Genomic DNA, 26,481 nt, shown 5'->3' on the forward strand with positions numbered 1-26,481 from the left:
CTGGTGTAAGATGGAGGGAGCTCCATTAAAATAAATCATATAGCAGCATGAAGGAACTGAACAAGTTTCAGATTAAATTATCTGCAGGGAAAGTGTGACTGGGTGTCCTGGGTTCAGCAGGAGCAGTCATTTCTCTCCTCAGCAGCTGGTGCAGGGCTGTGGTTTTGACTTTCAGCCTGGGAACAGCGCTGATGACACCGATGGGTTCAGTTGCTGCTCAGTAATGTTCACTCTGACCAAGGACTTTTCAGTCTCATGCTTTGCCAGGAAGCCGGGAGGAAGCAGAAACAGGACCCCTGACCCAAACCGACCAAAGAGGTATTCCATACCACAGCACGTCATGCCCACTATATAAACTGGGGGCAGTTACCCGGAGGGGTTAGATCCCTGCTCGGTCGGGCTGGGTATCGGTTGGCGGGTGGTGAGCAGTTGTATTCTCTTCCTTTGTTACTTCCCTTGTCATTATTATCATTGATGGCAGCAGCAGTGGTTTGTGCTATACCTTAGTTACTGGGCTGTTCTCATCTCAACCCGTGGGAGTCACATTCTTTCCATTCTCCTGCCCATCCCTCTAGGGATGGGGAGGAAGCGGGTGGGAGTTAGAGAGTGGCTGCATGGTTCTGAGTTACCGGCTGGGCTTAAACCACGACACTGGGACAACTGCAGGTATGAACAGGACACACTACAGATATGCAGGAACAACTTACCTGCCTCTTGTCATCCGGTGCTTTAAGGAAGAGTGCATTGATTACTGCAATGGTGTATGTCTGGATTTCTTGGTCTGTCCTGTTTGGAATGAAATTATAAACATGAGAGAAAAACATGAGTACACACGAGCTATAGAAACTGATCTTCCAGTTGCATTTCTGAAGGTAGAAATGGAGGGACTTCTTGCACTTAACATTAACCATGTACAAGTTAGGTAATCAGTCCAGCTTGTCTCCACTATGGAGAAAGAGATGTTCCAGAGTCAGCACTCAAGAATGGTGGAATCAGTCCCATCCTTAAAGCGCCACTCACTCACATATAGCGGATGCAGGAGTCGTACAGGAGGTTTCCTGTCTTTATACCACTCCTTTTTCCAAATGCTGTGCTCATTTGGGGTGGGAGGAGGGAATTCCACTGTATCAGGTCGCAGTTGAAGACACTCACCCCTGCAGATGTGGGATTAGCTGCCCAATTGTGATCTCCTGTGCCACCTTCTGATACAGGTCATGGCTATTGAGCACCATCGACTCCAGGATTGCTAACGACCGTTGTAAGATAGAGATGTCCGAGGCAAATTTGTTCACGTAGCTTGCTATCTACAAATGCAAAGAGTTGGAGGATTTACATCTTGTCATGAAAAGGAGGAAACAGAAGAAAGAAAACTGTGGACATGGCTCAAAGGCACTAGAATAAAACTACTCTTGTCCACATAGTGGGTACCAGTGGATACCTGGCAGCAATCAAACCAGGCACTGCAGATAACTTCAAAGGACAGAGTGACACAGACTCTTCAGCTGGCACAAATCGCCACAGATTGATGTCAACATGCATAGAACCAAAATCTATGCTTCAACGTTACGTCATGTCCACGATAAAATGACACTAAAGAACTGGAACAGTTCTAATCTTTCGTGAGGAAAACTTTGGAAAAGACAAGGAGAATATTTACTGTCTCTGAACAACCAGCTGGGCTCAAGGCAAATGTTTCAAGAGAGAAACTGACATTTATCTCTTTGACAAAACACATTTCCCCCCTCCTGCCCCTTGCTGCTACCAACAAACCTGAAAGCTCTCCCCAGGTTACACATTAAAACTCTGTTGATGATCATTTATCAGCACAACTGGTTCTATAACTGCCCAGAGTCCAGTCTAGCTCCATGTTCATGCATTAAGAGCCCTCACTTTTACTGCAAGCCACCACAGACAAATGGCATGATAATTAAAACCAGGCTGGACCTCGCTGTGTTTGGAGTGTGGCAATGACATGCTGCCCACCCATCTGCAGAGCCAACACAGCTGGGCAATAAGATGGACAATGGAAGCTCTTCAGCACACTGTCCAGTCCATGGACCCAGCTTCTTGGGAAGAAGCCTGCCTGGGTTTTCCTTGGATGCACCCATACCAGCACAGTGAGGATGAACAGTACCCGCGCAAGCACAGACAGACAAAAGAATGTTGCGTGACCACAGGTATTTGCTCTTTACAGCCAAGCAGCAGACTGCAGTGGCCCTGTCTCAAGTTTGATGCATTCCTTCCAGAAAACATAAAAGCCCAAGCGCTTCTTCAATACGCATGCTACAAGCCACTAATGTGATTACACTGTTTCTGCTTAGACCTTGGCACTGTCCTCCCTTCAGAGGAAGAAACGCGATGCCCTATGCTTGGAAAAGCTGCCTGTAAAACTCACAGTTAAATACTGACATGTGGACAGCAAAACTGCTCCACGCTTGTGACGTTTTGAATAGCAGTGAGGAAGCAGAACACCCTTTCTGCAACTTGGACTGCGGATGACAAGGAAAAAGGGACAGATGTTTCTTCTTCTAATCTACTGCAGCACTGCTGTTTGCTCTGCTGCGTGGTTTGCATTACCCCAACAGGAACATGCTTTGCCGAATCTAATGTAGCTCAGGGAGTACACTGACTTTACAGAAAATAAAGAACCAACCCATGCGTGCATAGAGAAGAGGAGAAAAGCAACTTAATATTAGCCTTTTTCTACTCTGGATATTCAGTATCTGCTGCCTGCAAGCCCTGAGCCAAAGCAATATTTACATTAGCGCATGATGCACATTGTGCTGCATGAAGCAAGCAGCGGTGCCTCAGCAGCACTGTACTGCACTGCCTCTCTTAATGGTTACCCAGGGTTTTATTGAAACTGCCAAATGTCCAGAATGCTCAAAATACGGACAGTGCGCGCACAGAGCAGCTCTGCAGTGATCACACACTAAACCAAAGGTGCTGTGGATGCCTCTGTCATCAGGCTGACCCATGGATCAGCTGTGCAGCAGGAACACAGCACATCCAGGCTGTGTCCCAGCCTGTCAGACTGCTGTCTCCATCCTCTTCAGCAGCCCTGACATGTATGAATTACTCTGGGGGCAGCAGCTCCTCCCCATGATATTTCAAGTGAAGTAAACACTTCACCGGGATGTAACATATTCACCCCAGGGGCCGGCAGGAGTGTAATAGTACAGACAACTGAAACGTCAGCCTAGGACAGGCTGCCCTAGACATAGTGTATTCTTCTGACCCTGGACCATAGCATCTTTTAACCACAAAACACAAGGTAGGGAGCTGGTTTGTGTGTCACAGCTATGAGATATCACACTTAACATACACACAAAACACCCACTAAGTAACTTGCACGTCAAGCTATGTATATTCATAACCACCTTGCTGAAGCATCAAGTCTGGCCAGAAGTAACAGGCTTGTCTACCCTGATAAATAAGGCATGCTCTGTTCTGGAGAGAGCAAAACTGGATTAAAAAGAAATTTCATTACCACACTTGAAGTTCTGGATGTGGAAAAGACAGACCCATCTTGGAAAGAGACAAGAAGCTACAGGAATCCAAACCTGTGTCATTCGCTGTTCTCTGCTCATTGAGCACCACGCACAGGGAGAGCTTTCAACATCCCCAAATAATCCTGCACTCATCTATCAAAACTCTAATGATAACAACAATGCAAGCTCACAGAAACCTCCCCTCCAGAAATAACTGACCTCATTGCTTTCCACTTTTGCATGAAGACCTGTCACATGAGTATGTCTTGTTAAGGCTAAAACTGTTTGTGCAGCAATCTTAGTACCTGCATAGCCCTACCAGGACATAGCTAGCCACATACAAAAGAAGTGGCTGGGTGCTCAATTTCCTATCAATTCCAAAGGAAATTAGGAATCAGAATGGCTTTACACATTAACCCCCAATGCTTTCCTAAAACAGGAGCTAAGCGTGTGAAGAGACAGTAGATGAGAAACCCACAGTAAACTCACCTACATCATCTGCATTCTCTTCCTGTCTCAGCATCACTTAAAGCAGAGGAGAGAATTCAAAAGCTTCAAACAAAAAAACCCAAATTTAAAGCTAACAAAAAACCTCACTCATCCTAAGAAAATAAACCGCACCGCCACCAAAATACAGAGACGGAAAACAGCGAAGGGCACAGACCTGATTCTCTGAGCAGCGCTGTGTTCATTATGTCACTTGTCTGGACCATTTTGATGTGAAAATGGACAGAAAAACCTGACCAAGTCCCACTCTCTGTGAAGTGCTAATGCATAGTAAAACTTTAAAGTAGGCATCTCATTTTCAAGTCAGGAACTGGAGTTGTATTTGACTACAGAAAGACCAACTGAGAGTTGTGACACACGGAGATACTCTCCCTGCTGCCACCCCCTTCTGCACAGTACCTTTTCGAGGCAGAGTAACCAGTTCATCAAGGTTGAGGCTCTGCATCCCACAGTTATGAAACAGTAATTATATAAATCATTCTAAGGGATATTTTAAACTCTCTCAACCAACACTACAGGCTCGACTTCTCCTCTTACAGGAACTAAAGATGGGAGTACTGGATTTGGATAGAGTATTTTGATATCCAATTATCAAGACATTTGCTAAGAACTGAGCATCCCAACTCTGTAGGCAACTATGGCAGCTGGAAATAAACGTTATTGTCATACGCAAGGAAAAGGTCTTGAGAGAATCTTACAAATCATAGGAAGCTTTTTCAAATGATGCTATTTGCCCTCAAGATAAGAACAAAGCTCTCCTTGACAGTGTCAATCCTTGCTTGCAGCAGTTGAAATAGCAGTCTTTATGTACCCAAAGGACGGGAGGGAGACTGCATCCAACACCAAGAGTCATTAGAAGCAGTTAGAGGTTCCCTTTGAGGTCTCCAGTTTCTACATTTTTAAGGTAGAAAACTATTCAAGAAACAAGTTCTGATGAATTCATCCCCACTCCAGCTTGGCTTCCATTTAACACGAAGCACAGCTTCAAAGGGCAGAGGCACTGGATTGCAAAGTTCCCCCTCAGCTAGCAGAAACTGATCAGCTCCCTTATCCACCCTGTCAAGTACCTGAACAAGCCCATCAGCAACCTCAAGTGCCCTGTCAAAAGCCAAAGTGAAAATAAAGCTGTAGGTTGCTGCCAGAGCCATGGTCCAAATGTGCTTCTCTAGGTTTGCCCCTTGCCCACAGAGACCCACTGAGGGCTCTGCTGTTCCAGCTCCCAGCTGCGCGGCAGGTCAGGACAGACCCCTGCCTCTTTGCTCTTTCTGTCACTCTTTGTCCTTCTTTTCCTCTTCGAACTGTCCTGTTCTTCAGCTTGCCCCCTTTCTTGTCCACCAGTGTCACTGGGGCTTTTTCCTCACCAGTTCTGCTCTTCACAAGCACTTCATGAGAATGCTTTTGTTTGTGTCTTTTGCTTTGAACGGGGTCACTGGCCAGGAAACCCCTGCAAGTGCCAGACAGGAGAGAGGAGCACACAACACTGTCTGCTGCAGTTGCCACAGAGGGCAAAAGATGTTGATACCCTTAGGCAAAGGCAATCATTGTGAGTCACCCACAAAGCAGCTTGAGTTAAACTGATTTTAGCAAGTTTCTTCATACACTTCTTACTAGGCTCCCTTAGCAAATAAGGCATCCTGGGCTTGACCATGTGTATGAAGAACTCAGTTAAAAACACCCCTACTATCTTCTTCACCATGGAAAGTTAACAGCCATTACCATCACCTAAGACTTCAAGACAAGCAAAAAGAGAATCCAAAAACCAGGTCAATCACACTGATTTTTTCTTACAAATAGCATCCGTCATTTCTAATGACCAAAACCGAGCTTTAATATCTAATGCTCTTTTCATCACTAATTCTTCTTTCACTTTTGGCAACAAAAGGACATTTGTACTTTCCTTTGGTAGCAACTTTCTAACCAAATCTAAATTAAAAGTCTTTGCTCCGACCCACGCTGTTAAAATGAAGATATCTTTGCCACAGGTTATACCCGTTCCAGTACTGCTTCTGGTATCATTTTAGCGAAGTAACTCTGGTCCCTTCTGAGCCTGTAAAATCCACTCTAACTGAAGTTCGGAGTTCAATCCGGTTTGAAAATTCTTTGTAAGGAAGTGTGGGTTGATTTTTATTCCCCCCCACAGTAAAGGGAAAGGGTTAAGTCAGTAACAAATCCTGTTAAATCTCTGTACTTAAAGAGGACTCCCATGTTTCTGCTGCTTTCATGCATCTCCTACACCTAACGCAACAGATGCTGCCAGCTGTGGAAAGATCTGCTTCAAACCCACAGCCCTCAGCTGCGAGAGTCACAGGGGGCAGAGCTCAACTTCAGAAACTCAGTAGACAGCAGCTTAATTTCAGTTTGCAAACCAGCTCCTTCTTCTTCCTCCCATACCCCCAGAGGAAACATTTTGGCGCTGGTTTTGTTTCAGCAAAGATGGCATTATCCATTTTCATTTACGTTAAACCAAAGCACTAATTTCTGCTTTAACTGCACGGTATCTGCACAGGGAGGTCACGCTCTAACTGAGCAAGCCATTTCTTGTGTAATAGGCCTCGTACTGGGTTGATCCCATTTCACTCCCATTGGTTTCTGTAGAAGTTGGGTCAGATCCTGCAACTACAGATATTTCTGGTTTGAAACAGCACTTGAATCACATTTCCATGTACCTTTTTGAGCAATGGCCTAAATAACGTACCTGGGGGGAAAAAGAAAATGAAATAAAACACTGACTCACCTCAAAAACGTAAAGCGATACAGAACAGAGAGAGTTCATTACAAATTTACCTTCTTAATGAATGCCACAGAGAATGTATCCCACGATACAATCCCATGATCCATCAGCTCAACAAATGCAGTCAGTGTAAAGGACAACATATCTCCAAAGCTGCAAGAGACAGGAGTCAGGATAACATTTACCAGCAATGCAGCAGGGCAATGACCGAGGGAATAAAGCAGCAGGAAGCTTTCAGAAAGGCAGGAAAATGAAGCCAATCACAGACTAAGAGGTAGCAGAAGAGCAAGAGAGGCCGTGCAACAGTCTCCAAGCCAATTTAGCATGGACATCAAGAACAGTCACCTGGAAGAAAGCACTTTGCTAAGAGAACTAATTCCCGGGAGAACACCGCATGCAACGCTCAAGGAAGTCAGAGAGTCCAAATTAAACTCCTCGCATAGGTTCAGAGGTTTAGATCTAATGGAAGAAGTGAGATTTTCTTAGCAGCTTATGGAAATGCTCCTAACTGAAGGTCGTACAGAGGTGCCACATTTTGGTACCCCTGCATCAAGCAGACTGGCAGAAAGTCAGGGGAGTGTTTGCGCCTTCTTTTATAAGGAAACAAATGCAGTTTTCAGACTATAAATTGAGCAGCAATTTTCCACTCGTCGATGCCTCATTTTCTTTCTTTGAACCTGAAGATGCATCTCCTTTTGTTTGTTTCTGAGCAACCATGTCAAGCAAATTTAAAAGCTCCCATAGCTTATCCAAACACGCAGTTCCAATTGTTTAGGCCACTGCACCGCATTTTACACTTTTAAACTTGAGATTCAGGGCATCTTGTATGAACTCAGCTGAATTCAAAGCAGGTTTAAACTCGACACAAAGATGTGCTCTAACCTGAATAGCTGCACAGGAATTTCCCAGGTTAAAAACCAGCTTTTAAAGATCAGCTTAAGTTCTATACATAACAGGGCACCTGGCTATGTCATCAAACAGCACGAATAGTCCCAGTGATCTGAATGCAACAGCTTACCTAATAAAAAGATAAAATTCAGATTAGAACTGGAATGCTCCATGTGCTGAAAACCTGGGTCTAGCACTTGTTAAGCAATTTGGTGTCTGGTAATCCTGATTCTGTGCTTTGCTCTCCTACTATCCTGCACCAACCCGCACAAGTAAGTGAAGATCGACTCAGATAGAAGACATTTACAGCAGGTCAGGGGAACAAGGCAGAAAAACCGGTTTCCATGTAGCAACTCCGACACCCACTTTACTGGATTTGACATCCTCTGTCTTTTAGCGATGTCTGAGGGTAAGATGCAGCCTTTAGTAGCACCTTCATTTAAGAAAGGAGCTCTTGTTCATCATAACTCCACAGATGCCCTCCGCTAAAAACTACACCAGAGAGCAAGAAAAACACCATTTCTTGATAAAAAATAAAGTGTCTTTAAAACCCACACTGCAATTGTGCAAGGAATCGCTTGTTCATGTTTCCTTCAGCAAGTACATGCGATGGAAAGTTTTGGGGCTGTCTGGGGAGGTGGTTTTGTTCGCTGGGCTTCTAATGCTGCAATATTCTGTTAAGAATTAAATTAGACTTGAACTGCCATCATTCGCATTCCAGCCAACCAAGGATTTCACAACGAGACAACAAGAAGACCCTGCAGGAAATTTCACGAGCTCTGGTCCTGCCGTTTTCCCCCATCCATTTCTTCTGCATACGATGCTTATTTATGAATCAATCGATCAACCAGCACCCATAGGAAAGGCTTCCTTCTAAAAACTTGTACCCAATTCTCATGCATCTCCACGGCACAATACTTCCCAAATACATGAAATTCTGGTATTTTAAGAAGCCGGACTAAAGGAGATGCAAAGAAAAAAGCTACAAAAAGCGCTACAGAAAGCTAGGGCATAGGTTGATAAGTCAATAAAAATATCTTGCCCAGCATTAAACTAAGCAGGTGATTTATCTCCCCTAGATCTTCTCCCGCATTGTTTTAAAACGCACTCAATTAATGTATGTAGCACACAACTGCTATAAACTAACTGAACGTGAAAGCTAATCCCCACTAACAACAGGTAGAGTTTCCAGAGATCACTTAAACCGTGTTAAACCTGCATATAGATACTCACTTCAGCAGCGCCTGGAATGCAAGGGAATTAAACTAACCTGAACTCAACAGTCTCATGTATTCTTCTCATTAAAACTACTGACTAATCCTGCCCATTAATCCAGCCTCCTCCGCAGCTATGGAGGGGAAACTGGGAAACAGAAAACGTTTGGCATTAACACATAAACTTGCCTTAGTAGATGTGGCAATGACAGAACCATGGGGGATGCGGGAGGTGAAAGCACTTTTCAACTCCCAGTGATCAGACACCCCACCAGGTGTCCCTCCAGTGACACTGCTTCGAATCATTGAGAGCAAAGAGGGAGGTGCAACACTGGGACTATTCGAGCAGGAAGAAATACTCCAGCCCTGTTCATTCTGCAGCACTCCATACACGTACACGCTATGTACTTTGCAAATACACAGCTATACACATGCACCTGCACACACGTGTATATGCTAAGTGGCACTGCAAAAGTGAAAAGCCAGGCTTAAAGGATAAGCATCAGGAATAGCACAGCCAGAAATTAAAGCAATCTCCAGGGTAACTGGAGCAAGATAAGGATTAAAGTATCTGGAGGGGGAAGGGAGCGGCGTTGATTCATTGTTCGGTGTTTAAGCACAAGCAGATAGGTAGAAACAGACTTCCAAACAGTTTATTTCAACACACACACACACTCGAGCTATGAAGAGCAGCGGACAGAACAGGCGCTAGAAATTTCAAGGGAATCAAAGCTTGTTCATAAAAGGAAGACTCTTGGAAGGCACCTGGCAGGAGCCGACTGACCCAGATCTCAGTGCTCCAGTCAGACAAAACCGGCAAAAATAATGCGGCCTCTTTCTTCAGAAAAATCTTTTTAGCCTAATCCACAGCACAAAGCATGGCAGCTCAGGCCATACCAAACCCTCGCTGCTCCGGCAAAACAACTTCACAGTCTGAAGGCAGCTCCTGATGAAGGCGCTTTGTGATGTCTGTCAGCACAGCAAGGGGGGGAAGCGATCAGAAAGATACGCTGTGTAATTGCAATTTCCTATCTCTCACCACCACTGACATTTTAATGATCTATGCTCTCAGGCAAGCTCCTTGTACAACCCCTCCTGAGCACTGCAGGGCTCTGGCTCTTCGGTGTGGACTCCATGCACTGGGAGTCTACCCACCAGCCTCTCACTTGCCTTCCTGGTACCACTTCCACATCATAAACCGTCTTTTTATCACGTGTGTCAAGCAATCCTCAGGTGTACGTATATATGTCTATGTATATAGCTATGTCTGGTATTTTGAAAGGTGCCTAAAGCAATTTGGATTTCTTATCAAAATACATTAATGGCACTTGAGCACCCAACTCTCCTAGATGATTTGGGGGAAAAAATAAAGAAAAAAGGAAAAAACCCTCTCTCCATGTTTAAGAGATAAACCAAAAAGAGTATTTTATTGAAAGATACTCATCTGTTTGAATGATTCTTTAAATCAAGATTAATTAGTCAGGCTCAGCTGTCATAAAATAAAAAAGGCAATATAAGCCCGTATAAAGCTAAGTGGACTGTCTCATGTGTTTTATATGATAGAAGCTGCATGAGAGAACTTGGAAATTAACTGCTGCTTGTCTGTCACAACCAGGATACAGCCACCAGCCCATTAGGACTAGAAGCCGAAGACAGTACGTCTTCAAAACAAACCATTTTTCATTGTCAAAACAGAACCAAAGCTGATCTCTAATTGTGCATTAGGAAGGCTGCAGAAGGGAATAACTTCAACTGGGCAGGAGGCAACAGAAGAAGAGCAGCCTGGCAGCGGTTAAGGAAGCAGTTAACTCTCTTATCATGCAGCAACTGTGCTCACAGCCCAGTACTGGGCAGCCGAAAGGCCTGACATCATTGAGGCCAACATCAAAGAGTAAAACCAGCTTTTAAAGATAGAGCTGTCAAGGATAAATGGCCAGGAATAAATTTAAGCAGGGCAGCAGAATGTATCTAATCATCACAGCACAAGAGCTCTGGAAAAGCCATGGGGGCAAGAACCTAAGTCTGAAATGAAGATTGATGATGCAGTAGGATGCTCAGCAAGCACCGTGTGAACAAGCACCTTTCTTACTGCTATGGCTCCTCTCCCTTGCTTCTACACTGCCTTGTTTCTTCAGGTAACCTTTCCAAAGGTGAAGCTAAGCCACCATCAAATGAGATCAAAACTAGGAGCAATTTGCACCTACTTGGTGCTCAGTACAGCTGAAAAGGACTGAACGACTGTGGGGTGGCTTCCCCTATCTTCCCATGATTACAGGAAATGCACTTAACTGCCACGCTGTGACACAGATTCATGCATTTCTTCTATCATGCCAAGCACCACTGAGATACTTCCTTGTGGTGCAGTTTCACCCCCTTCATTACAAGTGGTCAGCCCAACTGATTTTAAACCCTTTGCATTCCAAAAACCTGGAATACCTTTGTGCCGGGTCTTGGGGCTTCCCTGAGCTCCAAAACGCACTCTGATTAAGCAAAACAAGCTGCAGATTTTAAACAGAACTGAAACTACTCTTGAATGAATCCAGATACTCTTATTATGGAGTAAGACTAAACCCACTTTAAGGTACATTAAGCATTTGTCTGCATGGGAAACTAGCCCAGAGGAAATATTATAAGCCGTTTCTTCATGAAGATGTGATTAAAATTACCTTTTCTTTTATTCCCCATCTTTTAAACTCCTGGTTTTGCTCATTTCATGGAAATTTCCTTAAATGGACCAGCTTTTCCTAAAAGACCAGGAATAACTACGCAGGAAAAACGTCACTCTCCGGTCAGCATGGTCTGACTGCAGTTTGGCTCTGCAATGCGAAGGGCATTTCATGGGAATTCTTTATTTTGTTTCGGCCAAGTATTAACCAACAGGGAATAAATAAAATCCCGAAACAAGCCAGGACTCCCTAAAACTGAAAGGGCAGAGAAAAAGACACTCACATTTCAGAGGAACTTCCTTCGGCGGAGGAAGCCATTAAACAAGGGCTCTCTGTGAAAATCGGGTTCTAACTAAGGCAGGTGCAAGCTAGAACGAAATACTGGCCACTTGGTGAATACGGCATCCTGTGCATTAGAGGTAACTGGTGGCTGCTGCCACCATTTGGTTTAAGTTTCTTCAGTCAAGAAGACAGCAGGTGGAGCCTGCAAGATTTTAAAGCTTAGTTTAGCTCTGTGTAAGTTCTGAGGGGTTTTTTAGCAGTTCTTGTTTCATCCGACCGTTTCCCATTAACACAGGGGTGACAAACAGCCAAGGTGTTCCATAAGCACACTCGCAGCGCACTAGTGCATACACTTCAAAGTGTGCAAACAGACCAGCTTCCAGAACTCTTGGCTTCGCATCCTGACCAATGGCTCTGGTACCTTTTTTAGTAGAAGACCCAAACTCAAGAGTTTGTTATCTGAACTGTACCATTTCATGTACTATTGATGGAAATCAAACTATCACCCTGTGTGCCCCAATGCAAACTGAAGCTTACTGGCAGGATTTAACTTCCAAAGTTAGAATAAACTTCAGTCACATACGCTTTCATTACTACTGTACCCATTGATATGCTATACCTACACTGATGAGTAAGAATCCTGTTCAAGCGGGTAATGCCTTGTTCCCACGAGTAACCAAAACTGAACTGTGTAAAGAAACAGTCAATGCAGCACATCAGTATGACCAGGTTCTAAACCCAGGGTGCAATCCAACTCTAGGTCAGTATTTTAGCGCTGTCCTGAGAGCAATCACAGAACGTAACGTACAGAAGCCTGCAGGATAACAGAATTTGGAAGCACAGAGATGCTGAAGGAGTGGAACTCTTTGTACACACAGAGCTATTTCCACAGCAGTGAAGAAAACTGCATCCAAATGCACAGGAGGTACCTCTTCTCAGCAGAAGAGATGCTGGCAAGGATTCTGAAGACCTCATGCCATTTTAACCATTTTCCTCAGAATGTGAACTTTCCTATCATGAAACAAGTTACTTTGTACCAGGTTGAGAAAGCAAAAGGAGAGGAAGGATTCTAGTTTGCTGCCAAATTTATTCTTATGAATTTATTGATTAGGTTTAAGAAGAAATGTTTCAGAACTTGGTTTATACTTTGTGAAAGTATGATTTAGCATGGATTCAGATGGGAAGTGGCATTTCTGTGTGATAAACTACATCAAGCTCTAAGTGACAGATCTGTGGGTAGCTGATTAATTACTCCTTTGCTTCCTTGGGTTTTAGTTATACTTGAGATGTCAAACTTCCAAGCCAATCAAGATACTGGAGTATCTCTTGAGGTCCCAATTTATCAAAGCCCATGCTTGACCTGAAGTACACAGAAGATCAATTCAAAGATGATGCAAAATCATCATCATGGAAATCAGCATGCTTCAGAACTTTCTGATATGAGGCCCTTCACTATAGCACCATTTGCCTTTATGCAGTTATCTGCAACAGTTGGCACTACCTGGGACCAGCGAATAACAGGAATTCAAACTGGTACAATGAGTCGTACTTTCATCTCACTGGCATCGACAATCAGAATTGCCTGCTATCAGCCACGTGAGCCAGACAAATGTAAGGGGGGGATTGGGGAAGGTGGGGAAATCTTTTGTTTGCTCAAATTAACACCGAAACCAAAGGAAAAGCCTGACTTCGGAGACAGCAGCAGGCCCTGCAGGAGCTACAGAAATGAAGCACTCATTCCACAAGCAAAGCAAATTCGTGAGAAAAATCTCATCAGGCATCAAAGAGCAGAAAACAGAGAAGGTCGAAGACTCGCTGAATGAATAAGCAGAGCTGCATAAAGATTAGTGAAAGGGTCTGAACCCAGTCATGCAACAGAGGAGGCAGTGCGCAAGGTGAGGAGCTCATCGGGTTCTTACCAGGGCTTCATTATCTTCTGCAATTTCTGATACCGTCTGCAAAAGTAAAACTTGCACGTGAGAAGACACGCTTTAAAACACCCGTCCCCTCCTCACCTCTGCACCCACACACCCCACGCGCACCCGTACCCCATTCACATAGTGCAAAGACAGCCACACAATAAGAGGCAGTAAATTACTAACAGGTCGCTGGGAACAGAGACAGCTCAGTCACTGGTAAAGAACATTCAACATTAATTTCAGGTATTGTTCAGAATACTTGTGTGAACTTCTGTGAGGAAAAAGGAGGAAGTGAAGAAGCAGTCGATAGGTGAAATACATCAGATTTCTCTATAACCTGCTTGTCTTGACCATTAGAGCTTGCCCAGACATCCTAAATTAGGTAAGAAGGACAAGTCTTTGGTACAAAGCAATAAAGGTTTACACGTTAAGCAATAAAGGTTTACACGTTAAGCAATAAAGGTTTACACGTTAAGCACTTTCTGTCTCTATGCTATAGTATGCAGTCTGTTGCTTGAAAAAGCTTCTATTTACTTCCAGTGTCCATCATTAATACTGATGTCACAGTTGTCAGCATGGTTGAAAGCTGTTGTGCAGCTAAGACTAATACAGACCAAAATCCTGACCTTCTGAAGTCAGGGACAGGTTTTCTTCAAAGGGAGGCAAAGAATTCCCCCTGGGTTTCTACTCACAGAGTTGCATTTACTCAGCAGCTCAAAACCGTCTTGCACCAGCTCCGTATCACATTCATACAGTATGTCAGTCTCATGCCAACAGAATGTGTGGCCTTACCTCTGGCTCTAATGCTCTTAAAATTCACACACTGATGGACATGCCCAGACCCAAGGTGCTGAAGGAACCCACTAGAGAAAGGCAATGATGTGCTCAAGAGTGTCACTTACTGATTCAGGCTCTATAAGGCTACGTTACACACTCAGCCTCCAGTGGGATTCTCTTGCTTTCTCTGTAGCTCCCAAACCCCTTGGTTCCCAGTCGCTCAGCATACCCCACACAAGGTTCATCTTTTATTTAGGTGTTTCCTATTTTTCCCCCTTGTCATGGTTTAAGCCCAGCCAGTAAATCAGAACCACGCAGCCGCTCTCTCACTCCCACCCGCTTCCTCCCCCCCGCTCCCACAGGGATGGGGAGAAGAAGGGAAAGGATGTGACTCCCATGGGTTGAGATAAGAGCAGCCCAGTAACTAAGGTATAACACAAACCACTGCTGCTGCCACCAATGATAATAATGATAAGGGAAATAACAAGGGGAGAGAATACAACTGCTCACCACCTGCTGACTGATACCCAGCCTGACCAAGCAGGGATCTAACCCTTCTGGGTAACTGCCCCCAGTTTATATACTGGGCATGACGTGCTGTGGTATGGAATACCTCTTTGGTCCGTTTGGGTCAGGGGTCCTGTCTCTGCTTCCTCCCGGCTTCCTGGCAGAGCATGAGACTGAAAAGTCCTTGGTCAGAGTGAACATTACTGAGCAGCAACTGAAACCATCGGTGTTATCAGCGCTGTTCCCAGGCTGAAAGTCAAAACCACAGCACTGCACCAGCTGCTAAGGAGGAGAAAAACTGACTGCTCCTGCTGAACCCAGGACACCCCTTGATACAGACTGTTGTGTCTCATCAGTGAGCCAGAAGCAACAGCATGTTACTATATTCAGGCAACTGGAGGCCAAATACTAAGCGGGGAGAGGGAAAAGCAAATAAGCGCAGTTGAAAGCTGTAACCCACTATCACAATTTGCAAGTCGTCCTTCCGCTAATAACTAGCTTCAGAACTGCTGATTACACTACAAAGCAAGCTGAGGAAAGAGACTAGCAATGGTAAAAATGGCATCCAAGAGAAATAACTTCTTGTTATAACACCACTTAAACAAGCAAACAAAAGATAAATATATCCATCTCCTACTTAACCGCTTGTGTCCCCTAAAGCTGGTTCACCGTTTCAGTTCAGAGGGCTGGCTGCAGCTCCACGCTGGGCAGCCCACTGTTCAAAAGAATGCTGTAAGGGGTCCTCCTCCTTCCTCCCTGTCCCCTTCTCACCTAGAACACTGATGCAACTCGCTTCCAGAACTAACATTTTCATCACCACCCCCTCTTTTGCTACAGCAGTAACTCCCACCTTGCATTTCCCATTCTGTTCACACACAAGTCACGGTGTGCCTTCTCCAGAGACCGCACTATTTACAGACTCCTTTCAGGAAGGACCAGTCTCAGGGAAGGCAGCTTTTGGGCTTGCTTGTAACCATCAGGGGAGAAAACACAGGAAGAGCATCACAGTGGTTTGAAATCCTTCATTGCCAGCTGTGAGCTGCCTGAAGATAATGATGGCACAGCTTACCATGTACCCAAGCACAGACTGGGCTACAGCCTCACTCAAATTAGAAAAGTGACATCATTTTGTTCTTGAGATTTCACGGCTTTAGCTCTTTTATGCTACAACATCTATCTGTGCAGCCAGTAGCAATGAGCACACAAAAAGCATCCTGATGAGTGCCTTGAAAAGGGGAGAAAATTGCCCTCAGCCTGCTGTTCGGAGCATTTCCCACTGCAGGACATCCCAGCTTCAGCAGAAAGCCATTCCTGTGAAAGGAGCCTTCCATGCTGCGGCACTCTGCTAAACCCTAACAAGAACACACCACAAATGGGGTTTGTCATGTCCCAGATGTGCGTGGATCCAAGCAACCTTCTATAGCACGTAGAAGCCAGCAAAGTAGAAGCCAGCAAAGCTTCATAGCCTTAACGTCTGCTTTGCACCCAGGTGCATGCTTTGGCAAAGCAGCAAGTAGACTTGAAGTCTGCACTGTGTCTGCCTGACAAACAAGTGTGGTGGTCGCAAGCTGGGAGAGCTTCAAAGGGCAGGCTCAGCTTTGGCAGGGATCTTTCACAACAGGCTACAATCAGGTGCATTTTCTCCAGGACTGAGCCCAGGGATTTAAAGAACAAACATCTGAGTCCTGGAACAAAACATTTAGGCAGCGGCTCTCTTAACATTTACACAGCTCTTATCCATCCTAAGTTAACTGGCAATCAGTTACCTGGAGATCAGACCAGGTCCGATGCAAAGGAAAATACAAATTCAGAATAATACAGAGCAACAACTGAACAGTTTATGGCTTTCTGGTGAAGCAACACAAAGACATCAAATTTTGACTTGAGGGGAAAGATAACCATCCTGTTAGACCAAACATTTTCTACTAATATCACGCTTTTCCAAAGCAACAGATAGGAGCAGCAGTCAATCTAGGGTATCACATGTTGTTTCTTGTGCAAAAGTTGCTGTACAAGGACCAAAGATCCCCCAAATCTAAACCACAGCTGGGGCAACACACAGTGCACAGCAAGGCTTGGCTGCTCTGGGGACAACTCAAATGTTGTCCCATAGTGGACCCACTGGAGTTATAGATGCCAAGAGGTAAAGCAGTCTCACCAGCTCACTGCAACCAACGCTTCTGAGACTGTGCTGTTTAAACTGCAGTCCTGGAAAGGGCAAAGGTGGAAGATACTCACCTTCAGCAAAGATACCATCATCAGCAAAGGTGGAAGATACTCATACAACCTTCCTCCTCTAGAGAAAAACTGATGGGATGGTGAATGAACAGCCTATTATCCACGTTAGAGCTGTATTTGACTACTGCTTTTCAGACAAACACGAGGATAGCCCATATTCTAGGTGACAGGACAAGACAACAGAGTATACACTTGCGGCTTCTGTCTAAGTGCTCTCACACATCAGTGAGGGGAAGGAAACACTCTGGCCAGGAGGCTGAAGAAACTTATCGGGCTGAAATCTGCAAAATGACTATGGAGTTACGCAGCAGCACCTCAGAGTCACCACAGCCCAGGACACAGAACGTCCTGGGAAGCTGCAGAAGTGGAAGCTTTACCCTCTTCTCCTTATTTCTGCTGGTTCCTCAAAGACCACACTTCGGCCTGGAGTCAAAAAACAAGGAGAAAAATAGTTTTCCCCAGCTTGGTACTCGTCAGAACATTTGGAAATGGAAATCCACTGCTGGAATTGCTCTTTTTATCGCATTTTACAGAAGTGGTTGCGAAACAAAACCCAGTAAAACTGTCTCCTCTCCTCTTCCTATCAGCAAGGTGTCGATATCACCACTTAGCAGGGGTCATTTAAATGCTAATGCTCTTAAGCACAGGCAAAGTAAGAAAAACAGCCCTGCAGAAAAAGCGTGTGGGTTGGCAGGAGTGTGAGGAGCAGCCATTCTCCCCCCTCTTCCCCCCAAAGATGTAATCCTTGGCGGTTCAATCTTCAGACTGGGCTTTTATCTAGAACACAGCGTGTGCTATGCGTATGCACAGGATACACAAGAAACTGGACTTGTGTGTGCCGAGAGGGAGGGCGGAATCCAAGCCTGAAAACTGATGGGGAAACAAACCCAAAACAGAGAAAACCAAACCAACAAAAATGTCGCCCCACAAAGAAAACCCACTCCACCTTCCTCCTCTATGGGACCTGCACTGAGAGATGGGGCTGCAGCCCTTTCCCATTCTCTCGTCCTTACCATTTCCCCGTTGCTATAGAAGATTACCTGATTTTACAGACTCTGATGGATTTTTTCTGCACAGACAGCAGTCACCCCCTCCCGACATTCCAGAAGCACTAAGAAATGAAGACTGCCTAAAACCCCAGTTGGACAAGAATCGATGCTGGCAGCAATGTCAGATTAAGTAATCTGTGCTGCCAAGTGAAGCTGCACAGGAATGGTGGAGCCTAACAGCCCAGCGCTGTCAAAATACAACTCATCTTCCTCCCTCCGTCAGCTGGCTTCGTTTCTGCCGGATTAGCAACCTGAGCTGGATCAGTCAGATGAGCACTGAAGATGACCAAGAGAGGGAGCAGGCACTGCACAGCCAGCAGCCAGGAAGGGTGGAAAAGGAATTCTGTATTTAGAGGCCAAGACATAGCAGCTTAGCATTGCTCATACCTCCTGAAAACTCATTTTCCATTCGCCCAATGAGCTGTGCTTACACAACTGTTTTCTGGGGCAACACCGAGAGCTCAATCAAGGAAACTGAACTGGGTTATGGAATACTGCATTAAAAGTAGCCTTTATCATCACTTTTAATCATCCCCATCAGTTTTCCAGTCCCACTTGCTGGAAACAGTATTGGCAGAACTCTTCAGATGAAGCAGAACAGGAACAAGTGGCTGTGAGCAGGGGCTGCTTAAGTATTTTGACAGCACGACTGAAATACTCATCAGTCTGGGGTGGAAAAAGCCATTAGCAGGTATGTGAGCAACTGTCCCAAACAGTGTGTTAAAGTCAGACTAGCTCCAAACCAATCTGTCTTCAGTTTTCCACTGTGCTAGTACACAGAATTATCTCTGCAAGACACGCCAGGAGCTGGAATTTCACTGAACAATACAGTTTGACCTTACAGCACGCACAATTGCCATCTCAGAGACTTCCAGCTGTACAGCGGCCAAGTCTGCAACTGCCCGCGTTCAATGGAAGATGAAGCGGACTTCTGAAGAACTCAACTTCTCCACAGCAGCAAAACTGATTCTGGTTACTGTGAGGACAGGCTCAGCACAGTCATATGTCTTTGGCAAAACCCCCTGTGTGCTATTTCAGCCAAATGACAAGTGACAGAGACCATGATAACGCCAATAAAACACTGAAAATTCTGCGTAGGAATTCCTCCTCCTTTTCCTCCCAGTCATAAGATGATGATCACAGAATCACAGAATCACAGAATCCCAAGGGTTGGAAGGGACCTAAAAAGATCATCTAGTCCAACCCCCCTGCAAGAGCAGGGTAACCTACAGTACATCACACAGGAACTTGTCCAGGCGGGCCTTGAATATCTCCAGTGTAGGAGACTCCACAACCCCCCTGGGCAGCCTGTTCCAGTGCTCTGTCACTCTTACAGTAAAGAAGTTCTTCCTGATGTTAACGTGGAACTTCCTATGCTCCAGTTTACACCCATTGCCCCTTGTCCTATCACTGGATATCACTGAAAAAAGCCTAGCTCCATCATCCTGACACCTACCCTTCACATATTTGTAAACATTGATGAGGTCACCCCTCAGTCTCCTCTTTTGCAAGCTAAAGAGACCCAGCTCCCTCAGCCTCTCCTCATAAGGGAGATGTTCCACTCCCTTAATCATCTTTGTGGCTCTGCGCTGGACTCCTTCAAGCAATTCCCTGTCCTTCTTGAACAGAGGGGCCCAGAACTGGACGCAATATTCCAGATGCGGCCTCACCAAGGCTGAGTAGAGGGGGAGGAGAACCTCTCTTGACCTACTAACCACTCCCTTTCTAATGCACCCTAAGATGCCATTTGCCTTCTTGGCCACAAGAGCACATTGCTGGCTCATGGTCATCCTCCTATCCACCAGGACCCCCAGGTCCCTTTCCCCTTCACTACTTTCCAGCAGGTCACCCCCCAACCTGTACTGGTACATGGGGTTGTTCTTCCCCAGATGCAAGACTCTACACTTGCCCTTGTTAAATTTCATCCAGTTTCTCCCCGCCCAACTCTCCAGCCTGTCCAGGTCTCGCTGAATGGCAGCACAGTCCTCTGGTGTGTCAGCCACTCCTCCCAGTTTTGTGTCATCAGCAAACTTGCTGAGGGTGCACTCAGTTCCCTCATCCAGGTCATTGATGAAAATATTAAACAGCACCGGTCCCAGCACCGACCCCTGAGGAACTCCACTAGTCACAGACCTCCAGCTAGATTCTGCGCCATTGACCACAACTCTCTGCCTTCTTCCTTTCAACCAGTTCTCGATCCACCTCACTACTTGATCGTCAAGCCCACACTTCCTTAGCTTATCTATGAGGATGCTGTGGGAGACAGTATCAAATGCCTTACTGAAATCAAGAAAAACTACATCTACCGCTCTACCATCATCCCTCCACCTAGTCACTTTATTACTATTACTGGTAATGCCAAAAATAGATTCCTGTTATTAACTCTTCGGTCAATATTTATGGCTTGTGACTTATTCTCCTTTTCTCACTTTATTAGGGAATATGAGGGTGTCTTCTGCTACATCAGAAAGACTATCCATACACCCATGGCCTTCTGAAACATTAGTTCTGGGCTACACTATTGAATACAGCTCTGAGAGAACAAACTACATTAAGTCAGATGAGGTAGCAAAGAAACATGGTCACTTCTTCCAGCCTGGTTCCTGAATCTCTCTCTTCATCAGCCATTATGGTAACTAGGACCTCCTGGCATTGCTTTCCTCCTGTGTCTGTTTAGGACATTGCAGTCGGGGTTGGGGAGCAGAAGCAGCGCAACCTTACACTTCCCTTGTACGCTGCCTGTACACACATTCAGCTCCCCTGACCTAGGCACAAACTGGGCTTCAGGCAAGAATCTCTCCCTGGAAAGGAAGATACCACCCCTCTTCAGCGGTACAGATGCACAGAGTCTGAGCAATGATTGGACATCATGGATAATAATAAAGTGGGATCAGCATTTACTTGTTCTTCATGACCTAACTTGTCTTGCAGTCGCTGCTACAATTTATAGGTCAACCAAACCATAAAAATAAACATAAAACCAGTGGTTTTTTCCCCTCTCCCTTTTCTTTTTCCCTTCAGTTAATAAGAGGCTCAGCATGCTCTGGAAGCTAGAATGAGCCTGAAGGAACACCAAAAATGAGCCATCTCCGTCAAGAGGACTGAGATACATGTGGACAGTTTCTAAGACATGGAGCACCCCCACTGACACAAAGGCATTCAGATTGACAAGAGGCACTCTCAGCTTCACAAGGGCCCCACGCACCCTACAATCCGCTGACCACCAATCCCTATGGCTTTGTCCCAGCACACACCAGGTCTACAGTTCATGGGCTCTAAGCAGCAGGCGCTCCAGATCTGGCCCACATTATGGTACCTACACATAGCATTAACCCCACTTTCGAACACATACACAACCCTTTTAATTTGTTATTTTCAAAGCTATATTAACGGCAAGAAACTGGGAAGGCTATTCCCCAACACATCCTCCTTTTCCTCAACATTCAGGAATGTAACATATGGGAAACTAACCAGGAAACACTGCTCTTGTCAACTTTTTCTATGTCTACTTCTATTCACCCCCAGCAGGAATGAAGCAGAGGTAAGTACAAACCCAGGAATTTACATTCTCTGGTCACTGTACTTTCATAGTCATCAGTTTCACCGAAATAATGAGTAAGTAGCACAATAAATACAGCCAACTATAAATAACACATCAGCCTCTTCCTCAGTGAAAGTTAAAGGAAAGCTGGAGTCTTGCTTTCCAGAGGCTGCCCACTAAAACTTAATTACACCCTCAAATTATAGCTTAAGAGCTGCCCCTAATACGAGTTCCACGTGCAAAGAAAACCTCAGAGCAACCTTACACGGAGTACGATGGAGCTTTTAATGAGCACTGTCTGCCCCTTTGGGGGAAACAGAGAATAAAGCTTGAATTAACAGAATTCATCAATCTCTGACACAGCTGCACCACACCGTGAACAGAGGCATCACTCAGCCTTGGTGCAGGATACATCAGCGCCATCCCTGGGTCGCAATGTGAGAGCAGAAACAACCACTCTCACACTATTTAACAACACAGCCGCTCCCGGGTTGTGGCTCAGTCACGCACATAAGCCAATGTAATGGTCTGGTGCCACAGAAAAGGGCTTTTCCTGCATCTACTCATGCCCGCTTCCTTTCTTTGCTTCTCAAAGTCCCAAACTAACTCTGCAGAACAGAATCAGGTACTTTGCAGCCGAACTAACAAGCAGGATTGGCTTTGTGAAGCATCCAGACACCAGGACCAGCTTCAGGAAGGAAGCGGGACTGGGCTGGAGAGCAGGAATTAACACACAACGGGTGGGAGAAGAGGGCAGGGAGCTCTCAGCAGCACCAAGCCATTCGTTCTCCCAGCTGTATGGTTGAGTCCCAGCCTCATTCCAGCAAGGCTGGCTCCACAACCCTATCTCAAAACTAACTCCAAAGTGAAGAGATACATTAAAGGTATCTTTACAAAACTTACTGCCTTCTAAAACTGGGCTCTCAAAGAAGTTTCTGCCCTTCCCTGAAATTCCTGGCTGCTCATTCCTCCTCTAATAGAATCATAGAATAGTTAGGGTTGGAAAGGACCTCAAGATCATCCAGTTCCAACCCCCCTGCCATGGGCAGGGACACCTCACACTAAACCATCCCACCCAAGGCTTCATCCAACCTGGCCTTGAACACCGCCAGGGATGGAGCACTCACAACCTCCCTGGGCAACCCATTCCAGTGCCTCACCACCCTCACAGGAAAGAATTTCCTCCTTAGAGCCTTAGAGCCAATCTAAACTTCCCCTGTTTCAGTTTGAACCCGTTACCCCTTGTCCTGTCACTACAGTCCCTGACGAAGAGTCCCTCCCCAGCATCCCTATAGGCCCCCTTCAGGTACTGGAAGGCTGCTCTGAGGTCTCCACGCAGCTTCTCTTCTCCAGGCTGAACAGCCCCAACTTCCTCAGCCTATCTTCATACACTGCCTTCCCTGCTTTTGTAATGTTCCTATGACTGCTGGAGTAGGTCCACCTATAGACACTGGAATGATCAGTTAAAAATACAACTGGGAAAAGAAAGTGGTGGGTACTGGTGCAGGGAAAAGGAGGGAAAAGAGGTTTTGGGTTTGAAGCACTTTGGTGACCAGCACCACAGCCCACAAGGCAGCACTGCTGAGGGCACACAGCCCATGGTCAGAGATAAAGGCAAGGAGGCCTTCAGCATGCTTTGCCTGTTTAGCAAGCATCTTGTGACACCTCATTAATGGCATCGCAGAGGGTCCAAGCAAAAACAGGAATAGAGATATACTACCCTTTTTTCCCCTCTCACACACACCTTTTTCACTCACAAGCCCTTTTGTTGTAATAATAACGCAAAAAAACAAACCAAACCAAAAGAGTGCTTCTTCTGAGGAAGCAGTTTGTCTGTTTGCTTAGTGTGCTGAAACAGCAGTGAGAGACAGACTGTAAAGTGGGAGGAGAGGATCAATAGCTTGAAGTTGGACAAGAAAAGACAGCAGCAGCACCATGGCCAGCTTAGGCTGCTGAGTCCGTGAATATCTGGATTTGCTCCTTTCATTAAATCTCATGTTCTGTTAGACATGCACTTATTGGGCAGTGATGCACAGTATCAGAAGGGAAGCACAAGGGGATGTACAGCATGGCACTGATGTGCTTGCTTTACAACACCCCTCACAAAACCAGGCTTGGAAAAACCGGAGCTGCAGACCCCTTCAGAAGCTGCAGAATGCCGAGGTTCACAGAACCACAGAATGGCCAGGGCTGGAAGGGACCTTAAACTCCTCCAGCTCCAAGCCCTGCCACAGGCAGGGACGCCTTCCACTAGAGCAGCTTGCTCCAAGCCCCTGTGCCCAACCTGGCCTTGAAAGGTTGCTTGGAAGTTGCGGAACATGAAGGAGACTGCAGTGAGTATTAAGAGCTCATCAACACATGAAGCTGCTGGAAACTCCCAGTCTGAGTCTTTGTTCAATGCGCAAACTAGACAGCATTACTGCCCACAGGCAGAATCACTGATCAAGAGATCAGACAGGTAGACTGATCAATGCAATTTTGGTGATACATTGCACCAGCTACAAACAGAAACCTGGAACCTCTCTGAATGCAACCTACTTAAACCCACTAACATTAACCAAACCAGGGAACAGGCTCTGCTCGTATGTCCAGTCTACAAGCCTGCTATGTGGCTTGAAAACTTCTACCCTCAAGCAGGAATTACTACTAGGGTGTAATTTGCTGAGCAGCTCTTTCAACAGTGGTGCTGGCTGAAGCAGCTTCCCTCCCAAACAGCTATTTTTAACCTAGACCAGTCTGCTACAGCTTGGCCCACTCCACAGCTACAGCCTAGCAGCACAAACACATCTGAAGGGTGAGGAGGGCGCCTGCTTCAGCCTCAGCGCAGCTAAAAGCAATGCTTGTAAAGAACGTGAATGCTTCCTGTCTGTTCCAATAGGAAGTAAAGTGTAAAGTAAAGGCTTAAATACCTTCCACAATGAAGTTCAACCATTGAACTTAAATAAATCAATGAGAAAATGAACCACAGAGGCGGTGACTTTCAATTTGCTTCTGTTCTGATCTGCAGAGGCACATCTGAGCCTGCCCATCCAGTACATTGTTTTCATTAGTACAGTAACTGTGTACATATGCTTACATCAATTTAAACCTGTCCTGGACATTCAACATGGTCTGGTCTCTAAACAACACCTCTTCTATGAACATAAGCTGACAAACTTGATAACCAGAATCATATATTTTTGGTTGTTTGGTTGTTTTATAAGTGGTCTGTGCCACAGACCACATCACTGTAAAAAATAAAGGCCATCACCCCAAAACGGGAGATGAAACCATGAGCTATTGGAAAATCCAGTATGGAGCTGGAGTTTGGCAATAGGGATTTTCAAAGCCCAGTAAGGCACTGACCACAGAACAGGCAGGGGCGAGTGCGTGTGCTTTCACATTTCCCAGCCTAAGGACTATTGGATTCTAAGAAGCACGTAATTCTTCTGTGGAAAATCCCCAGTATATCTTGACTGGGACCACCAGAGACAACTTGTGCTTCGTTCCAAAGCCCATTTAGCACTTCTGCTTTACTCCCTAATGCTGCTTACTTCCTCTAACCCAAGGGATCATGAGCACGTTTGTGAGGGGATTTGGATTGGTTTCAGTAATTTACTTCTGAAGTCTGGTCCACAAGACTGAACATCCCCAATGAATAAAGAAGCTGCTCTCAGAGCATTTTCCTCCTTCAGGAAAGGGTGGGGTATTGCTGATTTCTTCATGTGCAGCAGAGCCTGACACTGACTGCAGGGCACTAAACCTCTTACTTGAAAGCAAAAACTTGAAATAGTAACTGCTAGAGTACAGTTGCATAGTGCAGCAATCCAGTTGATGTTTTCTGTAGTACCCCCCACATTAAGCCAACAGACACAACTATTAGTCCCGATTTTCACCAATGGTGAGAACTGGTAAGATGCTCTGGTGAAGAATGTATGTTCGCCAGCCAGCTTTCAATCTCATGGCAAAAAGGCACTGTTATTCAAGAAATCCCAGCCAGAATTCAAACAATAAGAATGAAAATAAAGCACTGAAAAGATCCCAGCCAGAATTCAAACAATAAAAGTGGAAATAAAGTGAGCACTGGGTTTTTGCTTTACGTGTTCTCAGTAACATGACATTTAAACCACAGTTTTCACATTACAGCACTTAAGTATCAGCCTTTAAATATATTATCAGTGATTTATTTAAATTCCAAAAGGTAGAGATTAGGACCACAGGCTTCCCAAAACTTTATGGCACAGAGGGTACTTGCGACTTCCTACTTCACTCAATCCCCATCCCCACCAGGTTATTGTTGGGGACATGAAAAGTATTCTCATCGATAATGGATATGTTACCCTAGCAGCCCAGAACCCTTCAGATGTTTTAGTCTATATAACCTTAGATGCTGCAACACAGAAATGCTTCAGGCGCTCAAGGGAGCGAGCACAAAAGCACCCGCTATAGAAGGAGTTTAAGCAGAATACTCACTCTGTGCCGCTTTCAACCATTTGTGTCAGCAGGGAAATCCCATCTAGGTTTATAAATTCCTGGGCAAATGTCACATCCCGTGAGTAGTTGGCCAAGTCTTTCAGTGCTTCTAACTTTGCATCCATGCTAGATGACTGGATCCTCTCATGGAGCTGTTGGGCATTTTGAGCCTGACAGAGAAATAAAAAGAACAAGAAAAGCTTGAATAAGATGTTAGTG

The 26,481-nt window shown here is 45.3% G+C and overlaps 1 protein-coding gene across 5 annotated transcripts in view; it reads right to left on the minus strand.

Annotated features, from left to right (window-relative positions):
* ELMO1 (engulfment and cell motility 1) overlaps positions 1-26,481 on the minus strand; it is a 274,208-nt gene that overhangs the window by 165,142 nt on the left and 82,585 nt on the right. For all 5 annotated transcript variants that reach the window (XM_065665367.1, XM_065665366.1, XM_065665369.1 and 2 more), the window contains 5 exons: positions 26,263-26,432; positions 13,699-13,734; positions 6,783-6,882; positions 1,153-1,304; positions 708-786 (listed from right to left, as the gene is read on the minus strand). In XM_065665367.1, coding sequence (XP_065521439.1) covers positions 708-786; positions 1,153-1,304; positions 6,783-6,882; positions 13,699-13,734; positions 26,263-26,432 — 537 coding nt within the window. The remainder of the gene's footprint in view (positions 1-707; positions 787-1,152; positions 1,305-6,782; positions 6,883-13,698; positions 13,735-26,262; positions 26,433-26,481) is intronic.

Source organism: Lathamus discolor, chromosome 2 (assembly GCF_037157495.1).
Source record: "Lathamus discolor isolate bLatDis1 chromosome 2, bLatDis1.hap1, whole genome shotgun sequence".
Classification (NCBI taxonomy): domain Eukaryota; kingdom Metazoa; phylum Chordata; class Aves; order Psittaciformes; family Psittacidae; genus Lathamus; species Lathamus discolor.